Source organism: Ceratotherium simum, chromosome 6, assembly GCF_057802395.1.
Source record: "Ceratotherium simum simum isolate JZ-2026a chromosome 6, ASM5780239v1, whole genome shotgun sequence".
Taxonomy (NCBI): Eukaryota; Metazoa; Chordata; class Mammalia; order Perissodactyla; family Rhinocerotidae; genus Ceratotherium; species Ceratotherium simum.
In genome coordinates this window covers 10,159,397-10,177,100 of record NC_141905.1, presented here as the reverse complement: position 1 = coordinate 10,177,100, position 17,704 = coordinate 10,159,397, and the positions used below count along the sequence as shown (strand labels likewise).

At 57.0% G+C, this 17,704-nt stretch overlaps 1 protein-coding gene across 2 annotated transcripts in view; it reads right to left on the bottom strand.

Moving 5' to 3' along the window:
* Positions 1–17,704, bottom strand: part of RET (ret proto-oncogene) — a 57,040-nt gene that overhangs the window by 19,288 nt on the left and 20,048 nt on the right. For both annotated transcript variants that reach the window (XM_014788968.2, XM_004432424.3), the window contains exons 2-7: positions 10,369–10,632; positions 8,226–8,513; positions 5,767–6,008; positions 4,287–4,482; positions 2,814–3,013; positions 468–726 (exon numbers count right to left, since the gene is read on the bottom strand). In XM_014788968.2, coding sequence (XP_014644454.2) covers positions 468–726; positions 2,814–3,013; positions 4,287–4,482; positions 5,767–6,008; positions 8,226–8,513; positions 10,369–10,632 — 1,449 coding nt within the window. The remainder of the gene's footprint in view (positions 1–467; positions 727–2,813; positions 3,014–4,286; positions 4,483–5,766; positions 6,009–8,225; positions 8,514–10,368; positions 10,633–17,704) is intronic.

Here is a 17,704-nt window from a genome sequence, read left to right as displayed (position 1 = left end):
ATTTTAAACAAAGAGTGAATACTCGCTTTGTGTCAGTCAGTCCCTAATATTGAGGGGACATGCTTGGAAGTTTGTCTTCTAAGAGAGCCTGCAAAGGTTGCATGGGACATACTGACACCAAGAAATTGCTTGTTGTTTACCTGAAATTCAAATTTAACCCTGGTCCTATATTTCATCTGGCAGCCCTGAAGCAAGTGCACGTGCAGAATGTGTGACAGTGGTGATGGGGAGTAGCGACATTTTCCTACACTGTCATTTTGGGCTAAGCTGTTTCCCACTTCCCCCTTGTCCTTCCAGCTCGACCATGTGGCGTGCACCGTGATTCTCATTTTACAGGGAAGGAGACCCAGGCTCAGCGAAGCTGCCAGTAGATGCAGGGAGCAGGACCAGGCCCCTTCCGTGCGGGGGAAGTCCGCGGCCCCACCACACCCCGCCCATCCCGACCCTCACGGGGCCCTGGCACTCACACGTCCCCTCCACGGTGACAAGCAGTGGGGCCTGGGCCTGCCTGCGGGTCGGCCGGTCAGCGGCGACCACTGTGTACTGGAGCTGGGTACACTCGGGCCGCCGTAGGGCCTCCGTGTCATTCACGAACAGGGTCCCCGAGGTGTCCTCGGCCGAGGTGACCACCCCCAGGGCACTGCAGTTGGCGCTGGAGAGCTGCAGCTTATACTGCACGTGGATGCCGCTGAACTCCTGGCAGTTCTCCACACAGACTTTCCCAATCTAGGCGCGGGGCACAGGGAACGCCTTAGCTGGTGGCTGGACCCACCTGTGGTGGCGGCTGGAGGGGCTCCCGGGCAGCCCCAGTCCTGGAACAGTCCCCTACTCGGCCCAGGGATGGCAGCTCCTCCTGAACTCCCCATCCTCCATGCCCCGGAACCTGCAGACCCATCCACCTGCCTGGCCCTACCCAGGCCATCACACCGCCATCCGCCCCTTCTCCTGGGAGCTGGAGGTGAAAGCAACTTAGGGCACTGAGGTTTGGTTTAGGGGCTGGCCCTGCAGGGATGTGCAGGCTAGCCCAGCTCATTCCTCATAAGCTTACTCATTCAGCACAAAGTCCACCTGGATCCCTCCTATGCACTTCCCTCGCTTCTTCTAGCCAGTTCTTCTAGCCAGTTTTGCTTTGGGGACCACTAGGCCCCATCCCACTAGGGTCCACCCCCTGCCCAGGTCACCCGCCTGGTCAGCCAGAGCGCTGCACCCGGCTCACATGATTCGTGCAGTGTGGTTGCCTCTTCCACATAGGATTCGGGGCCCTCCTGGGACTTGGGCTGGAGCCCCTGGGAAAGAGGGGATGCTTCTCCCCGGGATGCCAGGCTGGCGCTGCCATAGCTGGGGCCTGGAGCTGGGCAGTTGAACTCTCCTTTTTACCCCTCGGCCACTCGAGTTAGAGTTAGGGTTGCAGTGGCTTGAAACCAGGAGCTCTGACTGGTCAAGGCTTGGGGCGGGGGGGGGGGGCTGGGGGGGTTAGGGCGGGGCTCTGCCTACAGCTACACAGCAGGTCTTTCCTCAGCCCAGCTCAGGCCCAGGGCAGAGCCAGGCTCCTCTCAGCCCACACCTGACACCACAACAAAACCAGCCTCCTGGGTCTCCCAGCACCTCCCTGTACAAAGTGTGCTCATTTCCACTCTCATGTGATCCCCAAACACCCAAGGTCACTATCTTCCATTTACAATCGTATAACTGGGGAGGCGGTGAGAGACCATAGTGAGTCTGGGGCTGGACGGGAACTCAGGTCCCTGTGGTCTCCTGAGTCTGTTGCAGCACAGGTGACCCACCTCCAGAAATGTCTGCTCCCACTCAGCCGCCTTTGGAGACCCCTCAGGCCCCTCTGTCTCATCACCTCCCACCATCCTTGACTCTTGCCTTCATGAAAAGGGCCTGGGGGTGGGTGGCAGGTCAAGGAGCTTGGATATGTCTAAGGGTGGAGTCCTTTGTATGCTGGACCCGAGTGGCTGCCAGGAGTGGAGTGGGCATGGGAACCAACCACAGAAGCTGGCAAAACCTCTGGGACAATAAAAGAAGGCCCTAAACATGACGTTCTGAAGAGGATGTATCCACAGCTGCTCCACTAGGAGAGAGCAGTACGTTAAATCATATGCATGCTGTAATTACAAGTAAACTTTAAAAAGTGCCAAGAGAAACATTCTAGAAAGAACTGCACCAAAATGCTAAACACTAATTGTTATGGGAAGAAGGGATCACTCCTCTCTATCACTTATCTTCTTTGATGGATACTTATTACTTTTAGTTTTTCCACTTCTAATCATATTTTCCAATGACAAATGCAAGATAAGCTCTAGGAAACTTACTTGCAGTTAAGTAAAAAGTAGAAGCGCTCCCAAACTCTCCCCACAGAGGGCGCCACTGTTAACTGCTGCCTGCATTTACAGGCTCGCAAATTCCCATCAATGAAGATTTGCCTTTGAACATATGGAGCCACGTGAGACCAATATTTCTGCAAACCACTTTTTCACCTAATCCACCAGGAACGTTTTTCCAAGTCAGCATATGTAGATTTACCTGGAGTTGCTCTTACATTAGCAGAAAACATGTTTTGAAGTTACCAAGAAGGGAGAGGGTAAAAAAGAGCCCACCAGCCCTGCCTGTGTGACTGTCCCACTCTCCCATGGCCCCAGCCTCCCAGGCCCTGGGCCTGGGGCTGCCCCTGGGCCACTCTGTGAACAGTTAGCCCAGGGAGGGGGCGTCACCCACCCCCAGGCCTGCTTGCTATCAACTAAACGGAGTGCCCCACCCTGGGTCCCCCGGGCCTCCACGCCCTTCCCCAGGCAGGCAGCGGGCCTCACCTGGGCAAAGCGGCGGGCCCGCCTGCTCACGGTGAAGGAGTAAGCGCTGGGCAAGTGCAGGCTGACGGGAAGCACAGACACATTGAAGTGGAGGAGGAGGACGCCCTCCCCCGGGCCCTGGAAGTCCGAGTCGTTGACCAGCACGGCCAGCTGCAGCTCGCGGCTCTCCGAGATGGGGAGGCTCCTGTTGAGAACCAGCCCTGCGGGTGGGGGCAAGATGATGACTGCCTAGCTGATCCGGGCCCAGGACCACTCCCCACGCCACTGCATGCCTCCTCCCAGACGCATGCCCTGACCACACATGCACATGTGTGCAAACATATACCACTTTCACACCACAGATAACAGACCTGACAGGCAGGGCTTAGTTAGAACCACTGTTAAAACATTAGCTGTTGTGCTGAGCTGGAAGTCCAGAGAACTCTTCTCAGCTGGGAGGTAGTGTGTGTGTATGTGTGCGTGCGTTGTGTATGGGGGGTGTGTGTGTGGACTGCGTGTGTGTGTGGTGTGTATGGGGTGTGTGTGTAGGGTGTGGGCACACACGAGGTAAAGAACCCCCACCACTGAGGCCCTGGGAAGACTGTGCTGGCCCTCCAGTCCCCCAGAGAACTCTCAACAGCAGCAGCCTTCAGTGGACCCCTGGACTCCACAGGCCTCCAGCACCTGGGAGCTTACACACTTCTGTGCACCTGCCATGTGCCAAGGCTATGGTTCTGGTTTAGTAGAGACAGAAGGATGGCGGGGGCCCCTCTGGTACACACGGCGTATAGATCAGGCCAAGCAGAAAGGCGTAAAGGCACCAGTGATCCTGGGTTCCCCCAGAAGCAGATCCTAAAACAAGGATCCAAGTGCAAGTGGGGTATTCGGAAGGTGATTCCAGAAAACATGGCAGGAAGGCCGGGGAGGGAGGCAAATCAGCTGATGAAGATGCCCCATCCTGCAAGTGAGCATGGTGGGAACCTGGAGCCTAGTAGCCCTGTGGGTGCATTCCAGGAACCAGACAGGACAGTCATCTCAGAATCCTCCTACTCGAGGCCACAGGGCTGCTATTGCATACCAACCCCTGTTAACGGAGAGTGGCTGGCGGAGAAGCAATAATCTCCAAGCACTCAGACACCTGGGGGGTGGCAAAGCAGGTGCCAGGGACCAGAGGAAGGCCTCAGGCGATGACATAGGTGTTTGCAGTGGGCAGTGAGCCCTGGCGTGGTCAGCAGGGGGAGGTGTGGTGGGGTCTTGCAAGGGTCGGCCACAGGGTAGTTCAGAGAGAGAGGACAGCCTGTGAAATCCCACCAAGGTGGCCACGGTGAGTCCAGCAGAGACAAGGGAGGGCTGGGTGGAGGGGAGGAAGGGGCGGCTGCCTTGGGCTCAGAGGGCCAGGACAGGTGTCTGTGTGTGCAGGGTGCTGCCCTGCCAACAAGAGTGGGCTGCCAGTTCCCTCGGGGGCCCAGCCAGGCCACACTTGGCCCCTCTTACTGTAGTCATGCACGGTAGCCCGCACAAAGCTGCCGTTGGCCTGGACCAGGGTCTCATTGGGTGAGTGCTCTACACGGAAGGTCTGGAGGGCCCAGGCGTCTCCAGGAAGCAGCATGCTTGTGTACCGCCTCAGGAGCTCCGCGGACGCTGGCACCACATCCGCATCGAAGACACGTAGCGTGGCCACCACAGTGCCCTGCAGAGAACAAGGGGTGCCAGTCAGAGCTGGTGAGAGAGACCCTTCAGAGCCCCCGCAGCCCAAGACCATAAGAGGGCACATGCCCCACAGGTGGACCAGGTGTGCACAGTCAGAGCCGGCTCTAGGGACAGACTGACCTGGTTTGAGTTTCTATGGGGCCCCTTCCAGCCTGGTGCAGTCACCCTCCCTGGGCTGCTGTGCCTCATCTGAGCAACAGAGGTGACAGGCATCTAGAGACTTCCCGTCAGGATGGATTAGAGCAGGTGCCCTGGCGCTCTGCTGGCAGGCCTCATCTAGGTCTCCATAGAGCAGAGTACCCCCACTCTCCCCTGAGGAAGCTGGGCCCCACTGGGTGGAGGGGTTAGCTTGGTGTCACAGCGATAGACGGCAGAGCCAGGACCCCCCCCCCAGGTGTATACCAGAATGCTCTCCTCCAAGCATCTTCTGTACACCAGGCCAGAAGGGTCATGAGGAAGGCTCTGAGCAGAGTCAGAGGATACCTCTGCTCTCTCTACTAACCAGGCTCCCTGCTGTCACTCCAAAGCGGCCCTGCCAAGCTCACGCGACATTTTCCCACAAGATGTGCTTTTCTCCCGTCCACCCGTCCACCAAACCTGCTCCTGGGGTGCCCAGAAAAGCACGAAAAGACAACAAGCTACACGTACCCCACCTTCCCACTGCGCCCGCTGGCCTGCCGGCTGCAGGACTCCCCGATGCCCAGCAGGTGGCAGTCACACTCCGCTCCCCCTGGGAGCACCAGAGAGGGGCGGGGCCGGGAGGGGCGGGGCGGCGCAGGGAGATCCCCACCGGATCCTGCTTTTCTTCACTCCCAAGCACCGTGCCGGACGTCAAGGGCCCTTCCTTGAAGGGCTGACACCCGGGGGAAGGGAGTGCCCTCCCTGAAGATGTCCTCTCCCCTCCTCGGGGCGGCGCGCCGCGCCCTCCCAGCAGCACAGATGCGCCCCTAGACGCACCTGTGGTCAGACAAAGGCAGGGCACCCAGGGCCCCTGCCTCCCAGGTCAGGGGTCAGCTGGGTGCCAGCGGGGCTCGCCTCCTCTCTCCTTCTCAGCTGCCTTGGAGGCAGACAAAAAACCCCGATAGACAGACGGACGGACAAATGAAAGACGAATAACTAGACGGATGGTCGGCCACATGGCTGGATGGCTGGACGGCCGGACGGCCAGCTGAATAGACCAAGCAATAAATGGCGGATGGAGAGGAAGACACCGACCACTCAGACGGACGAACGACAACAGACACACACACGGGCGAATAGGCACCTCCTTTCGCTTGAACTCCACCACGGCGCTAGCGGTGTCGATGCCCCCAAGGAAGGTGGGCGCCGAGTCGTCCTCGTCGTACACGGTCACGGGGAAGGGCACCATCACCTCCTCCTCACGCGCGCCGATGCGCACCGTGCATTCGGCCACCAGCTCGTACTTCTCCCGCCGCTCGCGGTCCAGGGCCCAGCGCGTGCTCACTTCCAGGCTGTCCGGGGCGCAGCGGAAGGGCAGACTCTCACCTGCGCACCAAGCGGACCAGGCACCCCGGCGTGACCCCGGGCCGGGGACAGGGTCAGCTGCCCTCCTCAGGGGCCCACCAGGAGTGGCGGCGTGGGAGGGGACTCGGGGAATAGAGCGGGGGTGCATGCTGGCCGCGGGGCCCGCTCTCCCCCCAACTCCTTGGCTCCGCGGGGGCACAGCACTCCACAGTTGCAGTGATGAGGGTACTGAGCTTTCCTGTGGCTGCAGCCGTCACTCGTGCTGATGGGGCAGAGCGGGGACCAGGAGTCTTGCATCGGGTCCTCACCCTGACCACCTGGGGAGGGCTGGTGGCCCCTTCGCCCACCTTATCTCTGCTGTGGGGTGGGGTAGCACCAGCTCAGCCAGGCTGCAGGCCCGGAGATTCAGTTCCAAGCATTTGCTGGTTTTTGAAAAAATAATGTTAGGATTTTTTTTTTTTTTTAACTGTGGAAGCAATAGGTGTTCATGTTAGAGAATGGGAGAAATAAAGGCACAATTCTACCACTTGAAAACAAACATGGTGGACACTGGTGTATGATTTTATGTTCACACACAAATATTTCTGACTGCTGGTTCAAATCCCTGCTTTCCATCTCCTGGCTGTGTGGCCCCAGGCTGGTTGTTCTGTCTCTCTGTGCCTCCGCGTCCTCACTAGAGGATGGGACGATGAAGGCTGAAGGGCCTGTTCTTCACCAGGCACTGCTGTAGGTTCAGCGACTCTCATATCTTCCCACAACCCTGTGAGCGGAGGACCAGTAACCAACACGCTTCACCCCAAGCCTGTCCTAGAATTCATCCTCCAGATATAACCCAGAAAAGGAGAAATGCTGAAGGCCTGAAGGTCAGCACTGACCACCCTCACAGCCAACCGCGGGACATTACACGTCTTTCACATCCCACATGTTACACATGAATCACACGTGTGGGAAACACTTATCATATACTGTTTCCCTCTATTGTTTATGGTTACAAAAACACGCTCAACAATATTTAATTATGTAATTTTTAGTGAAAAAGGGCAGCGTGCTAAACCGTATGCTTTGCCGGCAATCTTGCACAAAGACACCTGTCCCCGCTGCAGGGCAAATGAAAGGGTGCTGGTGTGTGTGACTTCTCACTTTCTGGAGATTTCCTTCAGCATTATTGCCGTGTGTGCGCAATAAACCTGGTGTGAATCCATGTTCTACTTACTAGCAGTCCAGCTAGAAAATGTCCCTTTTGAGTCCCAGTTCCTTGCCTTTAAATGGTTTAATGGCACTTGACATGTGGCCGCTCAGCTGCCTTCTCTCATCCCTCCCTCTGCCCACGCCTGTGCTCTTGGCCTCCCCAGGACCATCTTGAGGCAGGGCCATCTCGTGACAAGGTCGGCTGTCCTTGCAGCTGGTCAGGCAGAATCCTGGAACCATGCTTGGTCCCCTCTTTCCCTCAACACCCTACATCCAACTTGTCAGGAATCTTCCCTCAAAACATGCCCAGAAGCCGCCTGCTTCTTGTTGCCCCGTGGCTTCCACCCTCGGCCCATTCCTTATCCTCTCGCTCAGGGATTTCTCAGTAGCCTCCTAAGCATTTCCCTGCTTCCACCCTAAACTGCCCCACCCCAAATCATTCCCAACACAGCAGCCAGACTAATCCTTTAAAGGTAAGTCAGGAAGTGTCGACGACCCCCCGAAAAGCCTTCTGTGACTCCCCGGTTCCTCAATGGGAAACCCTGCTCCTCCTCAGGAGCTTCTCTGTTCTCATCAGCCTCCACCCTCCCTGTCGCTCACTGTGCTCCGGCTACGGGGTCCCCCCTTGGTGCTCTGGAAGGAGCTAGCCCTGCTTGCCTGACGCCCTCCCACCTTTGCTCTAGTGCCCTCTTCCCCAGCCACCCAACTGAAGACAGTGGTCTCCACCGCTCCATGCCCTCTCGGCTTTTCTTCCCCGCTGGCCCCTTCAGAGGCCGCCTGATTTCCTTAGCACTTGCGTGGTCTCCATCTCCCACGGGAATGGAAGCTCCAGGCAGGCAGGATTTTGGCCTGATTTGTTCACTCTCACATCCTTGGTCTCTAGAACAGAACCTGGTCCATGGCAGCCACACAAGAGATATTTCTGGAATGTTAAATGAACGGATGGTGTGGTGGTGAAGAGTAAACCAGATGGCTCATGTCGAGGGCTTGCAGCACCGTGCCTGGCACACAGCAGGCACCAAGGAATGGCCCGGTGAGGCCAGCACTCACCTCCCAGCAGCCTGTAGGCCACGCTGACGTTGGGGCAGAGGAACTGCATGGGCAGCAGGCGGAACTGGTGGAAGGTGCCAGGAGGCCTGTTCTCCCGAATGCGGAAGGAGAGGCCTGTCTCAGGGAAGCAGAGCTCCCGGGGTTTGAGGGAGCCACAGGCTGGGAAGGAGGTGTTGATGAAGGAGAAGTACACACGGGCACAGCCCGGCCACTGGCACTCGCCCTCCCGCTGGGACGCGGGTGACAGGAAGACCTGGAGGTAGACTGTGAGCAGGGGGAAGCCACCGTCTGCAGAGAGAGAAGAGGTCAGGCGGGTGGGGCGTCAGCCACCCCTGCCAGGTGCTGGGGAATGGAACGGAGAGGGGGCAGGAGCTCCAGGGCTGCTGTGAAGCCTAGTCCTCACCGTGGTCCACAGGGCTCCACTGTGCTCTCTGCCCTGGCCTGCCACCTCCCGCTTGCCCCTGAGTGCCCCGGACCTGGGGTCTGTCTCTGCCTCAGGGCCCTGTGGTTCTGCTCCCTCTGCCTGGAGGTGCCTCCCAGGCCCACCTCTCTTGTCATTCAGGTCTCAGCTCAAATAGCCTCCTCAGTGCCCTGAGTGCTGGGTCTAAGGCTCCCCTGGATCCCCCACCAGCCTCTATCACATCACTGCCCCCCTCAGAGGGGAGCCTGGAGCCCCGGCTCTAACACCAGGCTGAGAGCTTCCCCAGAACCAGCTCCTACCGCATGTGGAGACCAGCGGCCCACACCCTCCACAGGCACTTTCATCATGACACCTCTGCAGAGACACACCCCATGGACAGATTTCCCTGGCACCTAGAGGGGGGACTTCCAGGAAATTCCATCATGGAGGACCACAGCGACTTCCCCTCCAGCGGGGTCTGGAGGGGTGGGGCTCTTCCTGCGCCCTCTATCTCAGCCCTAAGGTAGCGGCTGCTCCTCACACCTGCTCTTCCTGTATTCATTAGAGTTCTCCTTGCTTCTCACTAGCCTGTCCTTTCAGTACTACTGGGTGTGCGATCACCATTGCTCCAATCCCGTTGTACTTAATAATTCTCTATGCAAACTTTCCTGTTCAAGTTACTATGTGGTTTCTCTCCTGACTGGACCCGACAGGTGCATGAGGCCACTCTCCAAGCACAAAGAGAACAGGCCTCGTATGAAACGCAGACCCTCAGCAATTCCACTCTGGCCTCCCCTCCAAGGACTTTAGTTCTTCAGGTTCCCCACTGGGGCTTGGGATGAAGATGAAGCAACCGTGTGTGTGGAACCAAGACCCATCTTAGCTGCCACCTCCTCCAGGAACCATCTGGGGTGACCTGGTGGGGGGCCCCATCATGTGACCCTGGCTTTACTTGGTAGATAGGTGCAGTCATTCTGCCCCTGCGGGGCAGTGCTGCCCACTCTTTGTTCACAGGCACACTGCTTGCCTCTCACCCTCTCACCTCTCACAAGGGGGCTCAGGGCTGGTTTGAGGGTCCAGTGAAGCCAGGTCTCTGGAGGAGGTGCTCAGAGGTGGGGAGTACTACTGCATGTGCGATCACCATTTCATGCCACAAGGCAGAACTCTGCTCCATGCCCCCTCCCTGGTCCCCTAGGACCAAGGTCACAGGTAGCCTTCGCTCCGGCTCTGACCTCTGCTCTAAGGAGCTGGCCAGGTCTTCCTTCTGCTCCACTCTCCTCCCTGGAGGGAGGCCCAAGTCCCCACAGGTGCCAAGGGCAGCTTGCTGCTGATGGGAAGACAGGCTTTCTGTGGGAACTGCTGCTTTTCCAGCAAGTTCCAGATCATTTGCTAAACCAAAACTTTGATTTAGCAATCAGCCCCTCTTAACCCCTCTCTCACAACCCTAAATAAATCCTTGTTAACCCAACTGGAAAAGGCATCAGGGTCCAGCAAGGAGAGAGCACCCAAATCCTTCACATGGGTTCTCCAAAATCCCAAGAAGGCCCAAGGGTCATCAGTGTCCCCCACACTCGTCCTGGCTCCCTCACCAGGCTGGACACAGAGGCAGCCCAGCCTCATCTCACTGTTTCCACTCTCACATAGCAGGAGTCCTGGGGAAGCCGCCCTCTGGGCCTCGGTGTGAGGGGGCTTGTTGGGGAATAAGATGAGGGGTGGGGCGTGGGGTCTGGGCTGCTCCCTTACTGCGGACGCTGAGCTTCTCCCAGGAGCCGTGGTCCAGGCTCCGGTTAAGGTAGAGGAGACCCGTGTCCTCTTGGATGCGGATCCAGTCATTCTCATGCAGTCGTGTGCGGTAGGTGCCGTAGAGGTGCTGGCCCAGGTGGAAACTGGGCACCTCCTCTGGGACGTCACGCAGCGCGTGGACATAGAGCAGGGGCGTGCCGGCCGGCTGGTCCACGTACAGCTTCTCCCAGTAAGCATCCCTTGAGAAGTAGAGTCCCAGGGGGGCTGCAGGAAGCAAGGAAGCGTGTGAGGGAGGGAGGGGTGGTGACCAAGCTGGAGCCTGAGCAGGCCTCCCAGGCAGACCACCCTCCCCAGTGGCTTTATTTCACACTTTGATAAAAGCTTCTTCGTGGACAAAAAAAAAAATTCACTAATTTAAAATTGTGACCTTAGTAGGACTTTCTCATTTGTAGTCCTAAGAACCTCAACACACAATTATTTGTATAGCTAAACGCTAGCTGGAAAATACACTGCCTTAAAATAGAAAAAGAAAAAGGAGGAAGAGGAGGCAGTATACAACAGCTGCAAAACCGATCTCAGTTACCTGTTGGATAAGCACGTGACTACACAGAGCCGGGAGTTCCCCCAGGCTTCTGAACACAGTACCTGAAGCCCGCGTTCTCAAGCGGGCAAGACCTTGCCAGACAAGCAGAGCAGGCAGTAGTCGCCAAAAACGAACACGTACTTTATCAGAAAGTAACAAATCTTTATTTGAAGTTAAACACACTCCTACCATAGGATCCAGAAATTCCACTCCATTTATCCAAGAGAAATGAAAACATACGTCCATCAAATGACTTATTCATAAATGGCAGGGGTATTCATAGCTGAGAACTGGAAACAGCCCAGATGCCCTTCAGGGGAGGAACAGATAAGCAAACTGTGGTCTCTCACACCGTGGAATCCTATGCAGCAATAAAAAGGGATGAGCCGTTGATACACACAACAACCTGGATGGATCTCACAGACATCATGCCAAGTGGAAGAAGCCAGGCACAAAAGAAGACACGTGGCATGATTCTAGACTGACTTTAGGTGACAGAAACCAGACCAGCTGCCTATTGGGGGTGGGGGAGGCACAGACTGGGAAGGGCAGGAGGGAACGTTCTGGAGATAGGGGTGTGGGTCACATGGGCACATCCATTTGTCAACCATGTGCAGCCAAGATTTGTGCATTTCAAACTAGGTAAATTTTGCCTAAAAAACAGATCACCGACGAGCCATGGGTAGAGACGTAAATGCCATGAGGAAGGGGATGCTGACCATGGCTGTGCTGGGCAAGCCCACGTGGGAAGTCATCCTACTGCTCTGATGACTGTGTGTATGTTCAACATTTTTCATAATAAAAAGTTTTTAAGAATAGTAAGAATTTTTTAAAAGATGGATAAATAGGCAAACAATGCTTAAAACCATAAAAAAATCTACAAATATACTCTATAATGCACACAAAATACCAACACACAAGGCAAACATTAGGAATCCTGCACTTGTGTGTAACCAATTTCTCTTTTCAATCAGTTTGTCTTCACCTACATCCCACTTTCCTCACGGCTGGCAGGGTGAGCGGCCGGTCCAGTCTGCACCAGCAGAGGACAGCCCTGGGGCTGCCTGGGTCCTCGAGGACATACTTTGGTGTGGGAAACAATCAAGTGCCAACTGCAGTCAGACCAAGAGAACAAGTAAGACCTTTGGGATCCCGAAGTGGTAAAACAGTAAGAGAACTGGAAGGCTGCTTGCACTGAGGAATGTTTCCCAAGGGCAACCTCAAAGGCAGCCAGGCTGCGAACGCCAACTTGGAGGGAAGTGTGCCTTTGGTCCTGCCTGCCCTAGGGTGGACGCTGACCTGCCAGACAGGCCTGGCCACCAAGGAGGGAGGAGGAGAGAGAGGGAGAGAGAGATAGAGAAGGAGGGAGGGAAGGAGGAAGGAAGGGAAGCAGGGAGAGAAGGAGGAAAGGAGGGAGGGAGGGGAGAGAGAGAGACAAAAGGGAAGGAGGGGGAGAGAGAGAGAGAGGGAGAGAGAGGAAGCAAGGGAGAAAGGAAAGAAGAAGAGAGAGCGGGAGAGAAATGGGGTGGGGGGTGGGGAGAGAAGCTCTGGTCAAAGCCGAAGGCCTGGCCCAGCACACACAAGTTAAATGCAGAGATGGTGGGAAGGGGGCCACAGGTATGTTGTTGACCTTCCAGACCATTGTTCTGAAAGCCCCTCCCTATGAGAGCTGTCCTTGGAGTGGGACTTAGAATTACTGGGTCCCTGCTGGTGTAGTTCCTGGAGGGGCAGGCTAGGACCTCCAAGGAGCCAGGCTCTGTGCCATGGCCTTCCTGCTGTGCAGCCTCTTGGGGGAGGGATCCACCCCAAAGTGTCACACTGTCTGCTATCCTAGGGGAGGCAGCTATTGGAATCCCATGAAGAAGTCACATTGGGGAATTCTGGGGAGGAGCGCTGAGACCCCACCCTGGGGTCTCACTGGCAAAGACCACAGGCAGGCGCTGCCCACGCATGGCTGAATGCCACCTTCCTCTCCCTACACCCTCCCCATCAGAAGGACACAGGCTCCCCCGAGACGCTGCACTCAGGGCTGATCTGTTTCGGATTTAGCAGCTGACCCTAGCAGGGATGGTAGGCAGGTCAGAGGGCTGTGTCGGCCCCAAAGGGCCACAAGGCCGGCCTCTTGCTGCTCTTGTTAAAGGGCAGCAGATGGCACGGCTCTGAGCAGGCCTTGGGCGAGCGGGGCTGAGTGACGGGCCGTGGCTCACAGGTCCCCGTGGGTCCAGCACAACTAGGATCCACTCTGCAGGCTTGTTCTTCCTGGGAGAAGTACCTACACTCCTCACAGTTTCGGGGCCCAGAGAGGACCCTACCAACATCGCTCATCAGGGAGGCTCTTGAGACAAAGACAGGTGTCTCCCCACCCACAGGGAGGGGAGGGACAGCTGCAGAGGGATCTCTGATGGGGTTTGGCAGCCTCTTCCCACCAGGAATGTGCTGGAGCCCCCACCTGCAGAATAACTTTGGGCCTTCTCTCCTTAGTGGGGCCACCCAGCCTCCCTTGCAGAAATCAGAAATCAGAGGGGCTCCCAGCCCATGGCATTGCCCCACCCTACCCAACATGGCACCAAGCACAGCCGAGTCCGGGAAAGCAGGCTCAGAAGGGGGATCAGAGCCAGGCACAGCACTGCTGCCCCACAAGGGCCTCGATCACGAGCAGCAGTCAAGTTTCCTTCTCCAACATTCCATGAAGGTTCTGAGTCAGAGGGTCCAGCGGGAGCTCTGGTGGGGGGCTGGGGAAGCTGATGCTCATTGCCTTATAGACAGGAAGACCGACTCCTTTCCCTCCACCACCACCCGCCCCCAAGACCCTCTCAGAGGAGCTGGCCCACTGCAGCCTGGGCTGCCTCTCACAGGTGGGGTGTAGGGTGAGCACAGCCCCACTGCACGGCTCTGGGAGGCTCCTGCCTCCAACAGAGCCCAAGGCCAAGCCCCCAGGCATACACACTGATCCTCTGTCCTCTCCACAGCCCCAGATAAGGAGCTGTTGGGACCATCACTTTGCAAACACAGACGCTGAGGCAGAAAGAAATAAAGTCATTCCATTTGCTTGAGGGCACACACACAGACAAAAGTACTGGAATTCGTAAAGGAGCTTTTCCAGAGGCACATCCTTCACCAGCCCACTTAGCCTGTGTCACAGTGCGTGAGCTCCGCAGCAGTGTGCCTTTGATGCTCAGCTGACTTAGCCTGGGTGAGGCTCTGCTCCCCCACCAAGTCCTGAGGGATCAGGAACCCCAGCTAGCAGTGGAAGGCAGCCCTGAAGCGTCTCTGGAAGCTTGCCTTTCTGGTCACGAAGAGACTGTAACTCCTAGAGACTTCAAACGGTGGTGGCGGGGGCAGCCCAGGCTTGTGACATCACACCCATAGGGAGAGGCCTTAGCCAGTACCAGCACCGCCAACCTCCTCCCCACCCTGGCGGAAGGTCGAGCACCAACCACCAGTGATCTGAGATGCTGCCAGTGGGCCCAACTCCCAGAGCCGTGGGAACTCTGCTGGTGTGGGCAGGGCGGGAGAGGGTCTACAAGCCGGCACCCAGACCAGGGCAGCCTGTGTCTTCCAGAGCCTGCCAGGCCCCCAGCTCTCCTCAGTGTGCCTGAACCCTTCACAGTGAGGTGGGGTCTGCGTTCTCACCCCCAGAGTACCAGTGAGGGGATGATGTGTGACGACCGAGCTCTTGTCATGAGAGGCAATACAGCTTCTGCTGCCTTGTTCTCTCGGGACACACATCCGGGCCCTGGTCAGCCATGTAAGACCAGGCTGCCCTTGGGGCCACCAGCCAGGAGGACCTTGTGGGGTGGCTCTGGTGATACTTGGGGGCTTCAGAAGAGCAAACAGGTATTGTCTGGGGGGAGATGCTTTGCCCAGAGCGCCCCACCTGCCAGTAGGTAGGAGCAGATCCAGAAGGAGGCTCCTCCTCTGGGGGGCCTCCTACAATGCACACACTTTTAGTGCTCCAGGCGCTGGGAGGTGGATGGGCCCAGGCTCCTAAGAGGCCCCACCTCCAAGCTGGTCTAGTCCCCACCACACAGAACACATATGCAGGGGAGAATGGGCCCTGCCCACTCTCGTCTCACGGAGCCCAGCCCTATAGGATCCATGTGGGGCCCAGTCTGTTGCTGCCAAAAGGGATTTGTGGGTCAGGCAATGATTATGAGCAGAAACAGATTTAAATGCACTTAAAATGCCTCCGAGGTGGTCCCTGCAGCAGGGCATGGCCGGCTTAATGCTCTTCCTTGTCACAAACACTTTTAGATTAAAAAACACATGGTCCGAGGGGGGGAACTGAGGAGGTGGGTGAAGGACCGGCCTCAGGCAGGTGCAGCCTGGGCAGTTCCAAAGGGCCCTATGCTTGGTTTAATGCTGTCACTGTCTTGAAATTCTTCATAATTCTAGAACAAGGGGCCCCCATTTTTATCCTATACTGGGCCCCACAAATGATGTAGCCAATCCCAGTGGATGAATGAGGAGAGCCTGGGGTGGGCCATGGGTGTCCAGTTTCACAGGGCTGTGCAGCCTCTGCAGTAGACTGGCCTCCACTGGGCCTCAGTTTCTCCAGCTGTGAACCAGAGGAGGGCATGCTGGGGAGGGGAGGAGCAGCCAGTGCAGTGCAGACAGGCTTCACCTCTGCATAGGTATGTATTGTATGAAGCTCTCACTTCAGATTTACAACTGCTGTGTACAGATCCCTTCACCACCCCATTTCACAGTCAAGAACACTGAGGCTGGGAGGTGAGAAGCCTTACCGATGCCAACCGGCTGGAGGTTCTGCATCTTGGGTTTTGGTACAATGGCTAACAAAGTGGTGACAGGAGTCAGGTTAAGGGCAGACACTGAGCCCACCAGGAGGCCATATCCCCTCACTGCTGGCACCTTTCTGCCCGGAATGGCTGCCCAGCCGTAGGCTCAGACCTGCCTCTGGTGAGAGCCACCACTGGCGATTTGGGTAGGTCAACACAGCAGGACTTGCAAAGGCTTTCCCACCCATGCCTTCCACCTCTGAATGCCACAGGGGGACATAATCCTTCCCCCACACCTAGTGTCACATTTCTGCCTGGACAGGCTTGGCCAGCATCATCTCCCAGTGGCAGCTTGTGGTTCTGGTTCCTCAGGATGTCGGGTGCCCTGGCACCACGCCGAGGGGTGAGGAGCTGGCCTTTCCTCGCACAGGATGCACAGGTCCTGCACTGCTCGTGGCACACCTGCCAAAGACCCAAGTTACTGCTTACATTCGGAGAGACCCCAGGAAGCTTCACAGCCCGTGTGCGTGTGTGCGCATGGGCACACGCATGCATGGGCATGCAGGAGATGGAAACAGACACCGAGGCACACCGGCCCAAGCCCCTCTGCGTCCACCCTGCCCAACTCCAGCAGGGAAAAGAGGAGGAACTAAGGTTTAAGGGGGGTGAAGTGCTGTCCTGCTCTCAGCAGGGCCTCCTCCGACAGCTCCTGTACAGGTAAACCCATTGTGGTGGCTACCGCTTCACCGCTGGGCACGATGGTTTCATCCGGGGCATGCAGTCACCCAGCCAGGATTTGGCTTCTCCCTTTACCTTCTCATAGCCTGGCAAGGCAGTTTTCCACTCTCCATCCTTGGTTGGGATGTTTAACTTATTCACATTCAGATGCAGATGGAACCAGGCCTGAGTCTCCTCCTGCCTCTCCTTCATTCAGCCCTTCACAAGAGCACACATGTGTACACACTCCGTCAAGTGCACACATTCTTGCGCACACACGGGACTCTTTGAGCGCTCTCCTATGAGTGAGCAGGAAGCTGATCTTTGTCGGTGGAGGATGCTGCAGGCAGACAAAGGCTTTGCTCCTGCTTCTGGTGTCACACCTTGCTTTCTCTGGCTCCTGCTGCCCAGGCAGGAGTGTGGGGACATCCTGCATCCGCCCCAACTGCATGCTTAAAGCAACCCATGCCTGAGCCCAGCGATCACCTTCCCAAAGCCCCCCAGACACAGACCCCTCTGTGTGCCCATCCACAGCCTGGGTTCCCCTGTGCCCTGGAGGGTTACCTCCTGCTGGCCTCTTGGCTATGAGCCAGCCTTAGCCAGGGCAACCCAGCCAACTTCTCCATGCACAGTGGGCTGCAACCCAGCTCCTCCAGCGTGCCCTGACCCCAGCCCGGCGAGGGGGCTCCTTCCCTGGGTGCCCTCCCTCAGCTCTCAGAGCTCCCTAAGCCTCACTGTTCTCTCATCACAGCTTAGTAACTCTTATGTTAACTTCTCCTACTTCAATTGCTGTGTGGGTGCTGTCTCCTGATTGGACCCAGACTGATACACATATCTCTCTCTCTCTCTCACACACACATGGTTACACATTCACACATTCTCTCACACTGTTGCACACTCACTGTCCCCACACACACATTCCCTTGCTCACTTAGTGCAGACCCACTGAGCCTGGCCCTGGCCCTGACCGTGGCCTCACCTTTGCCAGCTCTCCACGGTCCTGGCCAGCACTGGATCTCAGATCACCTGAGCTTCCTTCAACCTCCTTGCTGCCCTCTGTGGCGGATGTGCAGTCATCTGACCATGCCAGTCCTGATTGGACAGGCACTTCTTGGCCAGGAGCCTTGGTCTCTCACCACACCTCTGGGCCTGTCCTCCTGACCACTCTGAGCATCAGTGAGTCACACTCACTGTGATCTCTCTGCCAGGGAAATGCAGAGCCCCAAACAACTAAAAATGTCCTAGGCCTGCAACATGAGAGCCGGAATCTGGGGTTCTCAAGAAAGAAAACAAGCTG